The 13797-nt window shown below is 38.8% G+C and overlaps 1 protein-coding gene across 1 annotated transcript in view; it reads left to right on the forward strand.

Moving 5' to 3' along the window:
- Positions 1-13793, forward strand: part of NELL1 (neural EGFL like 1) — a gene marked incomplete at its 3' end in the record, with an annotated part of 870822 nt that extends 857029 nt beyond the window's left edge. Inside the window, exons 17-20 of the mRNA XM_004369835.2 lie at positions 1126-1319; positions 9110-9286; positions 11780-12004; positions 13758-13793. Coding sequence (XP_004369892.1) covers positions 1126-1319; positions 9110-9286; positions 11780-12004; positions 13758-13793 — 632 coding nt within the window. The remainder of the gene's footprint in view (positions 1-1125; positions 1320-9109; positions 9287-11779; positions 12005-13757) is intronic.
- Between the last annotated feature and the right edge of the window lie 4 nt (positions 13794-13797).

The raw sequence follows: 13797 nt of genomic DNA on the forward strand, positions 1-13797 counted from the left end.
GGCACTTAGTGTGCAAAGAACCTCTTTGAGAGTTCCCTGGGCTGGATTCATAGTAGACTTTTGGTTAAAAATTTATTGAAATCAATGCTGTTATCCGAAGAATATTTAAAGGGCATGACAGTGGATTAATCAGGGTAATAGAAGACACTGGTAGACACATGAGCAGTGTCTTCAAATAGTTTAAGAATTGTCTTTAGTGAGAGAGAGTAGGCTTTTCTTGAGTGGCCTCAGAATTAGGACCAATGAGTAGAAGTTACTGGATAACATATTTCATCTCAATTCAAAGATGGACTTGGCTGCCTTGAAAGGTAGTGGATTTCCCATTGGGAAAGGGCTCAAGTCAGGGCTGGACAGCTATGTGTTGGAGATAACTCAAGTTATGAATGTTAGGGTAAGCTGAAGCAATTTATGTTTTCCTCCCATACTTGGCTGTCAATGAAAAACAGCACAATAAATGTGTGTCTTTCGTCAGCATCCATGACATACCCTGTTGTGGCTCTGAGACATTTTCTTATGTGGGGAAAAATGTTTCTGGTCATTAGAGTGTGAGTCTTTGATTAGGCAAGGTGCCTCCTAAGAATTATGCCCTCCTCTTTCAACCTTGGCCCCAGGATGGGTTGAGGGGGCAGTCTAATGTGTGCACTAATTGTCTACATGTTTCCACTCAGTGGATATTCAGTCTATTCACACCTTTTCTAAAAGACCCAGATCTCCATAGAGTGTATCTACATTATTAATGAATTAACAAGGTTTATGGCCTCTGGATGGAATGGTTCTTGAGAACAGCCTAACACCAGTACATGGCTGCTACTGGATATTTCAGTAGTTGGTGTCAGAAAGCTTCGGGTTTGAGTCCTGGACTTGCTATTTATTAGCTGTATAACAATTAGTATGTTATTTAACTTCTGTGAGCCTCAGCCCTCTTATTTGCAGAATAGAGGTAAGATCAGATCCTCCTACACAGAGCTGCAGAATAAGTGAGATAATGTATGTGAATAGCTTGGCAAGTACCTGGCACAAGGTAAAATGTTCAATAGTGTTAGCTATTGCTATTGTAAATGACTATTATTTTCTGAGTTCCCTTGGCTGAATTCTAAAGTTCTGTGAATTCTTTCTTTATTGCAGACATTGATGAATGTGCCTTAAGAACTCATACCTGTTGGAATGATTCTGCCTGCATCAACCTGGCAGGGGGCTTCGACTGCCTCTGTCCCTCTGGGCCCTCCTGCTCTGGTGACTGTCCTTATGATGGAGGACTGAAGCGCAACGGGCAGGTGTGGACACTGAAGGAAGATAGGTGTTCTGTCTGTTCCTGCAAGGTGAGACTAACGTGATGCAGCAGAAATTGTAACTGTTATTTCTCCCCCTCCCTGTCCTTCCTCCCTCCCCACTTCTCTCCCCCTGGCTGTTGACTCTTGGGTCTCCTGTAGTTCCTGAAAAGGCTTCTCCTGTTCTTATCCACACCAGAGCTAATGATGAGGTTGAGTACCAGGCAAACGTGCTTTGAATTGATTGTGTTCTTCGTGAAAGGTAAGATGCAGGGTTGAGAAGAGACTGCAGAGTATAGGGGAAGCAGGGCAGAGAAGCCAGTATTACTCCTCCCACTGACAGCCTGCCATGCCTTTAAGGTTGGTTGGATAAGAGTTTTAATGAGCCCTCATCTCATACTTACACAGACTCACTGATTAAAACTCCTCTTTGTCGGGAATGATCACCTGCATGAACTTGCTCCTTTCTGTGGTGACATCATCCTGAAAAACAAGGCTGGCACACTTGCTTCCGGTGGTCAGACAGGTGGATTTCCATACTGAACAAATCATATTGATAGTGTGAGGCCTCCTGGTAACTGATGTCTTTTTTGTCGTTTTCAGCGCTGGGCTCTTTCTTACATTAAGTTGTTTGGAAGTGAGTTTAAGGCTTAAGAAAATAAAATTCTGTCATCGTCTGGTTTTGCTGTATGCTTTGCAAAACGGGCCTATTAAAGTGTTTGATTTCCTCATGCTTTTGTTGGTATTCCCTATTTATTTACCACTGCTGTTGCTTTACTGAAGTTCTTCTATTGTATTTCTATGCCTGCTAATCTTAGGCTTTATGGGCATGGTAACCCAAGAAATTACTTGTTTAGTAGCTTCTTAGAGAGTTGGGCCTCCCAGTAAATTCCCAGAGTGCTCCCTAGGAACAGAGAATTGAAATGAGTCTTGAAAAGTCATCTAACTCATCAACCTGCCTTCAAATATGCCACTCTTTAACAGACCTGGGGGTACCTATTTAGTGGAACTACTTTATTGAGTGCTTAGACCATTACCCCATAATGCTTGTCTTCCCCTATATATAAACATATTCCCACACACACAAACTTAGGTCCATTGCCCCCATTTATTGAATACCTCCTATGTTCAAAAAAAAAAGAGCCAGTTGCTGTCGAGTCATTTCCAACTTGTGGTGACTCCATGTGTGTCAGAGTAGAACTGTGCTCCACAAGGTTTTCAATGGCTGATTTTTCAGAAGTAGATCACCAGGCCTTTTCTTCCAAGGCTCCTCTGGGTTGACTTGAAGCCCCAGACTCTCTATTATCAGCCAAGTGAGTTAACTGTCTGTACTACCCAGGGACTCCCCTATGTTCCAAGTACCCTGTAATTTACAAACAGCATCACATTTAATCCTTACAGCCCAGCCCTGAAAGATGAAGAAACTGCAGTTCAAAGGGGTTAGGTAACTTGACCTAAATCTCACAAGATATAAATTGCTAAACTGTAACTTGAACTCCACTTGCTTGCCCCACAGTTCATAGTTTTCCCATCTTGCCACATTCTACAGATGATAGCTCTGGATATATTTAAAATCGGTCAAGCAATCATTCAATCCAACTTGACTGAGCTTAAACTCTCAACTAGGTACTATATTAATAACTGTGTGGGACATGCCCTCAACAAGCTTTTACACTATTAAGTGTAGTATTTAACCATGTGGCCCTCACTCAAAGGACAAAAGTTTTTATGAGAAGGAAAAACTCAAAAAGGGTTACAAGAGTTGAGTTGAGATAGTCCTCATGGGAGAGGTTGAGATTAGGTTTCCATTCAGCCAGCAAAACAAGGTTATATTCCTTTGCTCCTTCTTTTCTAGAAAGTATTGTTTTCCCAATTTTTGAGGATTACCATAACCTGACCCCAGATTCTTTCTGGAATTTCTAGATTTCTAGTCCCTGGGATAGGCAGAGGACTTTAGTTGAGTCTTGACTAGTGTGAGATCAAAATTTCTTTTTCAGCTTTTGGATTTTTTTTTTTTTTTTAAATTTAAGCTCATGATAAAGCAGGGAATTTAACAACAATTAAAATCTCCCAGAACTTCATTAATTAACTATGTTAATGATCCAAGCAGCCTACATTGATGTGTTGTGCTTTGACTCTTAAAGTACCTCCAAAGTCTTATGAGAAGAAGACTCAAATTGCCACAGGAGAGGAACAATTCTTATAATCTTATTTTGTGGATGTGTTGCACCTCGACACTCCTCCCTCCTTTATGAATAAAGTGCCAGGCAGCATTTCTGTACATATATCTTCTTTTTGTTTGTTTCACCAGCTGTATTTATTACCCAGTTTATAGCATAGATTCTAAAGCATTGTAGAGAGAGGAGAGGGCCTGGTTTTAGAAACTGAAGTAAGAACCCCCCATAACATTTTCTAGGCCATCCTCATAATATGAAATGAGCTTATTTGTGACCTTCTTTGTTTGTTTCTATTATTTGTGGTTGGAAGCATTCCATTCTGATTTTGATAAGAAATGCTGCCAGTACTTAAGCATCTAAGCCATGATTATATAGCCATCATCATGGAGGCTAAGAAGTAAGATCAAGGTTGAGGTATAAAGTACTAGCTTTCTAATTCTATCCTTGATATATCAATTTGGAAAGTAAAACCAAACCATACCGCAGCAGAAACACACAAACCTACAAAAAGTCAAGGTGGACTGTTGAAAAAAGACACTTTTCTGTTAGAGAGTCAACGACATCAAGTTAGCTACTGTGTTTTGTGCCAGTTGTAAAAGAGGTCTTGAAATGTGCTCACAGATAAATGGAATTCAGTGATAAAGCTAGGCCAGCATAAATGGATTGGGGTTTTTGTTTAGATGCCATGAGCTTCCTACTAAGTGACAATTCTTTCATGTACACTTCAACCACTTAATTTATTAGGCACAGAAAGATCGTTGGGATGTTTGAAACCTACGTTCCTCCAGCATTATCCAGACCACATAAACTTAAGGTGAAAAATGGTTATCTCCCTGTGTTTGATCCCTAAATCTTAAATACAGCTCAGCTTCTTTGCATAGATGCCCATCTGTAGTTCTGCCATTCATAAATTTGTCTGAAACCTTAGGAAGACATCTTTATTTTCTGCCTGGGTTATATAGGAAAGTAGGGAGGTCCACAGGTTTATTAGTGTCTAGGAAATATAGCATTTTAGTACAAGTCATTGTGTTTATGCTGGAGATTATGGGATATATAGGGAAATGGATACACAAACAATTAACTACCTACCATGACTTAGAAGAGTCATGAACAATTTGTTATATTCTGAGAGGATGAAAAAGGCAATAAGGAAAGACTTTACAGAGGAGGTGACCTTTGAATGAGGCCTTGAAAGATGAATAAATTTATCCAAGTAGAGATGTGTGGAGAGTTAATCCCAAACAGAAGGAACAGCAAGATCAAAGGTACAGAAGCAAAAGAATATATGTTGTATTAGGAGAAATATAAAATGAATGATGAAATTAGAGTATTGAAAACAAGAAGATTTGGGAAGATCATAGCTGGTGATGAGCCTGGAGATAAAGACTGGGGCCACAGCCGTGGCATGAAATTTAGACTTCATCCTTTAGATAGCAGAGGATGATGACAGAGTCTAAGTTTGGGATTGGCGTGATCCAATAAAGGTATGATTGACAGCATGATGGATGGCCTGAGAAGATCAAAGCTGAATAAAAGGAAACCCTCAGGCTGAGGCAAAGATTTAGGAGGGTAAAGTCAAGGACTTGAATAAGGGACATAGAAGGAAGATCCCATGAGAGACACCTCAAAAATTATGGGTCCTGATAACTGAGGATGCATGTCATTGATTCTGAGCCTTTGATAGTCAATGTCTGCCCTCACTCTGTGGACAAAAAGAAAGGTGCAAGTCAGTTACAGCTCCAGAGTGGCATGTTAGTGTGAAAGCAGCCATAGGCAATATGTAATTGAACAAAGGAGACTGTGTTCCAATAAAACTTTATTTGTTAAAATAGGTAACAGGTCAAATTTGGAGTGTGAGCTAGAGTTTGCAAACCCTTGGTTCAACGTATTATATTCAGTTTACATAAATAATATTACCTAAGCCCACCACTTCCTTGATTTAAAGTTTCCAAACTCTATAGCAGAAAAGTGGTACGCAATGTGGAGTATATCTATCAGTATGTTGACTAGTCAGTAGTAAAATATATAATTTACAGTATAAAGCCTATACCATATTTTTACACAAATAATGTGCACCTTCTATGTTTGTTTGAAAACCACACCCTCCTCCCATGAGATATTTTCATAACCATGCTATTCTGATTTTTTTATGGCAAAATGTAAAAAAAAAATTGTCATAGCGGCACCTATGAAATTACCTTACAGAGGAAGTTTGTGGTTGGCAAACAGACATAGAAGGCATGCATTATTTGCATAAAAATATAACTTGCTATAGCATAATAAGAATAAATTCATTTTTTATTTGCTAGGAAAGTGAATATTCCTGATTTTAAATATTCAGAAGCAATTTGAATATTATAATACTTATTATTTGTTTATAGCTGAACTTGCGTTATAAACCTGCATAAACATTTACTTCTGTAGCAGAAAGGTAGGTAAAATGCTCCTTTACTTTATAAGTGGGAATCATTCTAACCACCCTAGCTGAGGTAGAGGTCAAGCTTTTGGAATGGCCCCAGGGATCTATGGAAAGAAGGATTACTCAACATCAGCAGGATCCACTCTTTTGCCAAATTTGGACTCAAATTTGGATTGTGGCTGTGTTCTGTGAGCTGATGTTTTAAAATGGCATTCTCATTGAATTAATGAAGCTACCTGTTACATTTTCATTATTAAAAATTATTTTCTGACAATTACCCTGTAATTCAAAAGCCAAAGTGAACATAGCCATTGTTCTGAAACATGTTAGAAACTAAGAGGGGACTACTTGGCATTTTAACATAATGGATAGTGTGAAATTGCTTTATTTTGCACTAAACCTGGAGGCTCTCCATTTATTCTTATTCATTCATTTAATCAGAACATAGGGAGAAACCTAGGTGTCACTGAAACAAAACATAGATCTTATTGCATATTGTACAGTAACCTCTTCTACAAAAATTTATCCTTTTGCTTGACGTTGGTCTTAGACATGGCCACATTGGTGTCTAAGGTCTCATTCCTCTATACTAGAGGAGAGTATTATTGCGACATTGATATCTGAGCTGACCAAATGGCTTCATGTTGTAGCTATCATTACTTTTCTAAGCTTCTGTTGATTAAAATAAATTCCCAAGGAGCCATTTAGGTCCATGGTTAAACGATCAAAGTATATTAGTGAGTTGAAATAATGTTATATGAGCTGTAAGCCAAAGGCCTATTGTTGGAAGATTGCTATGATCTGGACCCTTCATTGTCCAGAGTAGCTGAATTCTCTAATTCAATTTACCTGCTTAACTCTAGGCTCCCTCACTCTCTGTCCACACACACACACACACACGCACACGTCTTTCATCTCCTGATATTTGTGGAACAGTATCAATTCTTGTTCCTTATATATAGTAATAGAACCATCACACACAATTTGGGGAAAAGCATTTTTCAACCTGTTATTATATATGTAGCCAGCATGTCTCCTTTCCATTCTCCATAAAGAATGTAATGCTTTTAAAAATTTCCACTTTAGTTGACAGTAATCACATCTCAGCAAGTCCTGTCCTATTCAGCATTGTTATCAGTAAAGTAGATGAAGACCCCGAGGGTTGGTCCATCAAGTTTGCAGATGTCGCTAAGCATAAAGGAGGGCAAACTATGGTGTATGACAGAAACAGCATTTAAAAAACACTCTTACAGGCAAGGGTGATGAAATGAATCTAACGAGGTGAAATGTAACAGGGATAAACATCAAATTTTACAATTGCTGCCCCCAAGCAACCAGCTGCACAAGATGATATAGGGCTTAATGAGGTTTTAGTCTTCATTAAGCTCAATGTAAGTCAACACCGTGACATAACCAAAGTAAGAAAGAAAGTAAATATTGAAATCAGCTGCATTAAAGAAAGAACAGTACTTAAAACAAGGTGACCTTGAGTCCTAATCCAGTCTGTGTTGGTCATACCATTACTGAAGAATTATATTTAATTCTCTCTCAGCTGTATCATCTGAGGAACGGAGATATAAATATATGTTCTACAGAATTATCAGGATTAAATGTGATAATGTATATAAAAGACTTAGTACAAGATAAGTGCTCGATTAATGATACCAAACCCTCTGCTGTCGAGTCGATTCTGACTCATAGCAACTCTACAGGACAGAGTAGAACTGCCCCATTGAGTTTCCAAGGAGCACCTGACCTTTTGATTAGCAGCTGTAGCACTTAACCACTATGCTACCAGGGTTTTATTACTGTTATTGTTTGAAATACTGAAAACTGTTGGAGATGGTGGCAACTGTGACATTGAAAGGATTCAAACTATGGAGACTGGTTGAGAAATTAGAGATGTTTAACCCAGAGAAGAGATGTCTCAGTGGAGACATAAGAGATGTCTTCTAAGAACTGTAGAGTTGAGCTATTGCAGAAGAGATTGGGAATTCTATAATTATCAAAGATGTGAACTAGGATCAATGGATAGAGGTAACATGAAGTCCAGTTTTTAACATTCAAAAATGTACAGCGATGCATACATTGAATGCCTTCTGTAGTGTGGTGAGTTCTCCATGATTGGAAAGCTTCAAGCACAGGCTGAATGACTTTTGAATACATTAGCTGTAGAGAGGATTCACATATAGGTCAAGTGGTTTGGTTGTATGGCCTTTAAGATACCTTCCAGCCCTGAGATTCTTTGGTTTTGTAAATGTTTAGCAAGGCAGTTAAAACCATAAATGGTGGCCACAGACCTTACGCTTGACTCATTGTGTCCAGAGTCACTTACATTTTAAGCTTGTTTATTGTCTGAGGTGAGTAGTCACTATGAATGACACACATATAAATGAGGCATGCTGCAAAATGTTCAGTCTTAATGCTTAAGTGCTGTTGATCTCCAATTCTTCATAAGTGTGAGCCCTCAGGACCAATATGCCAGAAATTATACAGTGCCTATAATTTGAGCAACTGCCTTGAGGTAGAAGGTAGCACCTAATAATAACCTCCTGTAATAAACAACCTAAAGGCTGTCTGTGGAAGAAAGTTGTTTTGAAATCAGAAGACCTGGTGGTGCTGCTTTGAGAACCACTGCCTGTGTGATCTTGAATAAGTCACTTAGCCTCTCTGGGCCTCAGATAATTCTTTTGTGAAAAGAGTATAATCAAATTTCCTCCCTGAGTTGTGCCAGGGATAAAATTAGATGAGTGCATTTGAAAATGTTAGATGGTATCACTATGAACTAGAAAAAGTACAGTGGCCTGATTTTCCAACCAAATGAGTTCTTAATCTTACAGGCATTTTAGCTGCTCAGCTTAGTTATAATGCTTACTTAGAAATATGGTTTTAAAGAAACATTTAGAAAGTATGAATTGCCAGAGAACATGTTGACTTCTTCCTTTTTAAACTGAGGAATGTCTTCATTTTCATTTGGCAGCTCTATGGGCAGGATTAGGAGGAAAAAGAGCGGTGTGTGCGTGTGTGTGTGTGCATGTGTGTGTGTGTGTGTGTGTGTGTGTGTATGTGCATGCTCATGCATGTGCAGAGGCATGTGTTATGAACAAAGTGAACTGTGGCCAGGATACTACTGCAACTCTAAGAAATCTCTGTAAAGTATTTACAAAGGTTTGGTTTTCATGATCCAGCCATCCCATCATTTGCCTAATGATGAAGCCTCCTTAATTAACCTCATTTCTAAACAGGATGGGAAGATATTCTGCCGAAGGACAGCTTGTGATTGCCAGAATCCAAGTGTTGACCTTTTCTGCTGCCCAGAGTGTGACACCAGGGTCACAAGTCAATGTTTAGATCAAAACGGACACAAGCTCTATCGAAGTGGAGACAATTGGACCCACAGCTGCCAGCAGTGCCGATGTCTGGTATGTCGGCTTCCGTTGGAAGGTGGTGTCCCTTAACCTTGGAAGGAGCTACAAACTCAATTACCTGGAAACTCTAACTCCTGGCTGTTTGTAATACTCAATAGGTAGTGGTGGGATCTATGGCTAACAAAAGAGTGCATATTCTGTCAAAAGGCATCTGGATTCTACTAATTAAAACATTGTGCTAGACAACAGAAAATATTTATGTAACAGATTTGACCCAAGGAATGTTACTTTGCAAACACTTTTTTTTCAGAAATCCAAATTAAAAAAAAAAAAATCCCTTCTAGTTAGAATGTTCTCAAAGTCTTAACTGGTACATGTAGTTCTTCTGGAATCAAGTCTTTTATTTCTTGGGACATACCTTTACATGTTTCAATATGAGAGGCAACAGAGTATAATAGAAATATCAGGGATTGAGTTGCAGGGACCTAGAGTCTAATCCTGCCTCTCCCATGTGCTAGCTCTGTGTAATCACTTTGGCAAGTCTTGAGGTTCGCTAATAATTCTTTCCCTCAAATGTACAACAGATATATGAAAAACTATTTTGTAGGTTCGCTATGAAGATAAGCAAATATATATAAAGGACAATAACAGTGCTTGGTACATAGAAGGTTCTTAGTGAATGGTAGTTACTGTTATTAATATTTCCTAATTTGAAAAATCTATTACCAATGCTAAACCTTCGCATAGAAAAAATGCAGGTTGTTATAAATATCAGTTTAGACATACTAATGGTATCTTCAGATCTGAAAAAGTCCAGAGAAAAGGTTTGTTTTTTGGACCAGGTTCTTTCTGTTTTAAATTATATCACGAATAACTATTTCTAAGGATCAGAAGACTTTAAGGACACCTTGGCTTAGAGAATGTGATGTTTCATCTGTCAGTGATCATACCTATGGGGTATTCTGCCTGAGTCGAAGTGCAATGGAAGGTAGTAGCTGGGTGTCCATAGTTTAACATTCACTGAAATTAAGGACTCAGTCTATAGATACTGTTTGATAACAAGTATTCAGAGATATTTTGCTCTAAATTTCCATCAGATTTTCTAAAAATATCCAGTGAATATACAGATAATCTGAATAGAATACTCTTTCTGAATTACAGGTTAAGGAGTAAAATTCGATCGAGTTCAAATTATAGCCATTTTTTTCAAACTCCCACTTAGGAATACACAAACCCCAGCTTCACACAACTATAGAATTAGTTTCCTTGTCAGACTGAAAAATTGTATTTCTTTTACTAAAACCAGTAACCAGGCACTCAAAAGAATTGGTATTAATTTTAATGAATAAAATTTTCATGCATAGAATTTCAAAAGTGTATCCTCATCCATCCCCAACCTCTACAATCTACACAGATTAATATTTCTAGGGGAAATTGAATCTGTATAACACAAAAATTTAAAATCATGTGAGAACAATGTGAGTAATAGTTAATAAATACTATACAGAACTTCTCATGTGCCAGACTGGGGTGAGCAAGACAGACATGGTCTATACCTGATCAAATCCCATAGCCTGGTGGTGCTGACCAAACAATTAAACAATAATTACCACAATTCTGACTAGTGTCATGATAAGAGAATAAGAGGCTACATAGGTAAATGGATCTACCATGAACAGATCTATGGAGCCACAGTTGGCAGATGCTAAGACATGGCAGAGGCTCCAATTGAACTGTTAAGATAGAAAGTCCATTAGTCACACGTTACCTTCAAAACTATTCTAAAATAATTCTCCTGATATTGCCCGATCTCAACTTTAAATTCTATACTAGCAATTCAAATTATGATGTTGTTAAAAATGTTACAGTGCTTCAATTTCCGCTTTTGACCTTAAGGCAAGTTCATTTGTCTTTATATACCGGCCAGTACCTTACCATCTCTTTATTCATTTGATTGGCATTTATTGACCAAGCACTGTGCTAAGCATCAGAGAGGGAAAGAAACTAGCACAAAACCCAGGAGCTTAAAACCTACTACGGATTATACAAGTAATGATAAGGATCATAAGTATCATGATAAAAATAATTACAGGCTGTTATGGCACAAAGGGTTAAGCACTTCACTACTGACTAAAAGTTTAGCGGGTCAAACCTATTCAGAGTCACCTTAGGAGAAAGGCCTGGTGATCTGCTTCCTAAAGGTCACAGTCTTGAAAACCCTATGGAGCTGTTCTACTCTGCAACGCATGAGGTCAGCATGAGTCAGAATCTACTCGATGGCAACTGGTCACCTGGTAATTTGCACCCAGAGAAGGGACCTAACTCTTTCTGGGGGCTACAGTATAGGTGGTTAGCAAAAGCACACTGAATAGGTGATATCTGTGGTGGGTCTTCAAGGAAGAAGCATGCTATACCCATAGTGCTAAGTAGGAACATTCAGTGAGGAGGAAAATGACAATTACTGTGCCCTCTTTCCCCCTCTGGGACTTCGGGAATAGAATTGTACATAAGAACAGTGAAGAAGCATTTTTCTCTTTCTTTCCATAGGAAGGAGAGGTAGACTGCTGGCCACTTGCTTGCCCCAATTTGAGCTGTGAGTACACAGCCATCTTGGAAGGGGAGTGTTGCCCCCGCTGTGTCAGTGACCCCTGCCTGGCTGATAACATTACCTATGACATCAGGAAAACTTGCCTGGACAGCATAGGTATTTCAAGGCTCAGCGGCTCAGTGTGGACAATGGCTGGATCTCCCTGCACAACCTGCAAATGCAAGGTAATTGGATGTCCTGAGGATAATCAGGCCTTGAACAGTTGCCAGGGAACACTCACAGGGGGTCCGCTCCCGATGTTTCTGAATGCATAGGTTCCGTGGGACATAGTGAAAACATAGGCAGGCATTGACGTCTCACAGGAGGTTAAAGTGCCTGAATGGATCATAAGTGCACCTTGTATAGAGGAAAATTCCAAATGCACAGGGAATAAAATGGCCTTCTAGCTTGCTTTTAAAGTATAGAATTTTAACAATTGGCATTAAGACCAATGGCAGCTGATTTAAGCTATTTTGACCTGCACATTTTAAAAAAAGAAAAGGGGAAAAAGATCTACCTCCTTTCACCCTGGAAATTTTTACAAGCGCTTTCATGAAGCTGTCAATGCTGTGAAAAAAGTGTTCTATGAAATTGTTTGCTTTGTTTGCTTATCCACAGTGACTAAAGGAGGGGCCTGAAGCTCTTGCTGCACCATTTAATTAACTGTGATAACTTTTCCTATCTTTTTGGAGAAGTTCCCATGAGACATCCTGATATATCCTTAAGACTGAAAAACTGCCCTCTCCCTCTGCTCAAACCTTATGAAGACCTGTGACTGTAGCCAGCTTGGGACAAGGGTTAGACAGTGTGGAAATCTCTGTCAAAACATCTGTTTACGATCCCCATCATTAAGCAAGTTAAAAACACTGATCTGCTCGGTTTCATCAAGCCCTGGCTCAGCTGCAGGCATCAGTGTCTTTTTATGCTACTGTAAACATGGATTGTTTTCTCTTTTTTTCAAAGTACCAGTTTAAGATGCAGCTCCAATAGCAAAGGGATAAGATCAAACTTCATATAGTGAAAGAGCCGTGGTCTGATCTATACCATCAACCTCAGAAAGCAAAATGTCCAGAACACATGGAGACCTGTGTTATTTAATATTATTTCTTTGAGATCCATTCTGGGTGATAATAAGGATCCCTGGTGGCGCATCAATTAAGCACTAGGCTGCTAACCAAAAGGTTGGTGGTTAGAACCCACCCAGTGGCGATGCGGGAGAAAGACCTGACAATCTGCTCCATAAAGATTACAGCCTTGAAAACCCTGTTGGGACAATTCTGCTCTGTCATATGGGGCTGCTATGAGTTGAAATCGACCCGACAGCACCCAACAACAAGAACAACAAGGGTGATTATAAAGGAATATTTATATTAATATATGTAACTGATTTTTAGTGCATTTCCAAGAATGTATACATTTACATATATATTGTGCATTTCAGAGTCACCATGAACGACTCAATATTTACCTCTAATATGCAAACCTTTCTAGAACCCCTCTTGGATTTGCCTTCAGATTCTTGTAGCACTTTCTATTAGCTTTGTTAATGGCCAATTGTCATCTTTCGGGAGTTTATTTTTAGAAAGAATCAAATGTTATTTGGAATAAGTCCAATGAATAAGTTGTGTGAAATCTTGGAAATACCAGGGCATAATCTCAAACATGGTTTCAGCCCAGGCAAGGGCACAAGTTTGCACTGCCAGGAGAACCCCAGCAAGAGGGATCTATGGGTAGAAGAGGGGGTCTCACAAATCCTGCCTTTCCTTCCATTATTTTTCTAGGTTTTTTCTTTTTTTTTTTTTTGTAATTTGAGTTTTTTTTAGTAATTGAGTTTGTCTCAAAATGTAGATGTTCATTTTAAATATAAAAAGTGGAAGACTGGTAATTGATTTGTAGTCTGTGTCTCAAACGGCTAACACTCGTATCTTTGATGTACAGAATGGAAGTGTCTGCTGCTCTGTGGACTTGGAGTGTCTTC

This window comes from Trichechus manatus, unplaced genomic scaffold, assembly GCF_000243295.1.
Source record: "Trichechus manatus latirostris isolate Lorelei unplaced genomic scaffold, TriManLat1.0 scaffold00006, whole genome shotgun sequence".
Classification (NCBI taxonomy): Eukaryota; Metazoa; Chordata; class Mammalia; order Sirenia; family Trichechidae; genus Trichechus; species Trichechus manatus.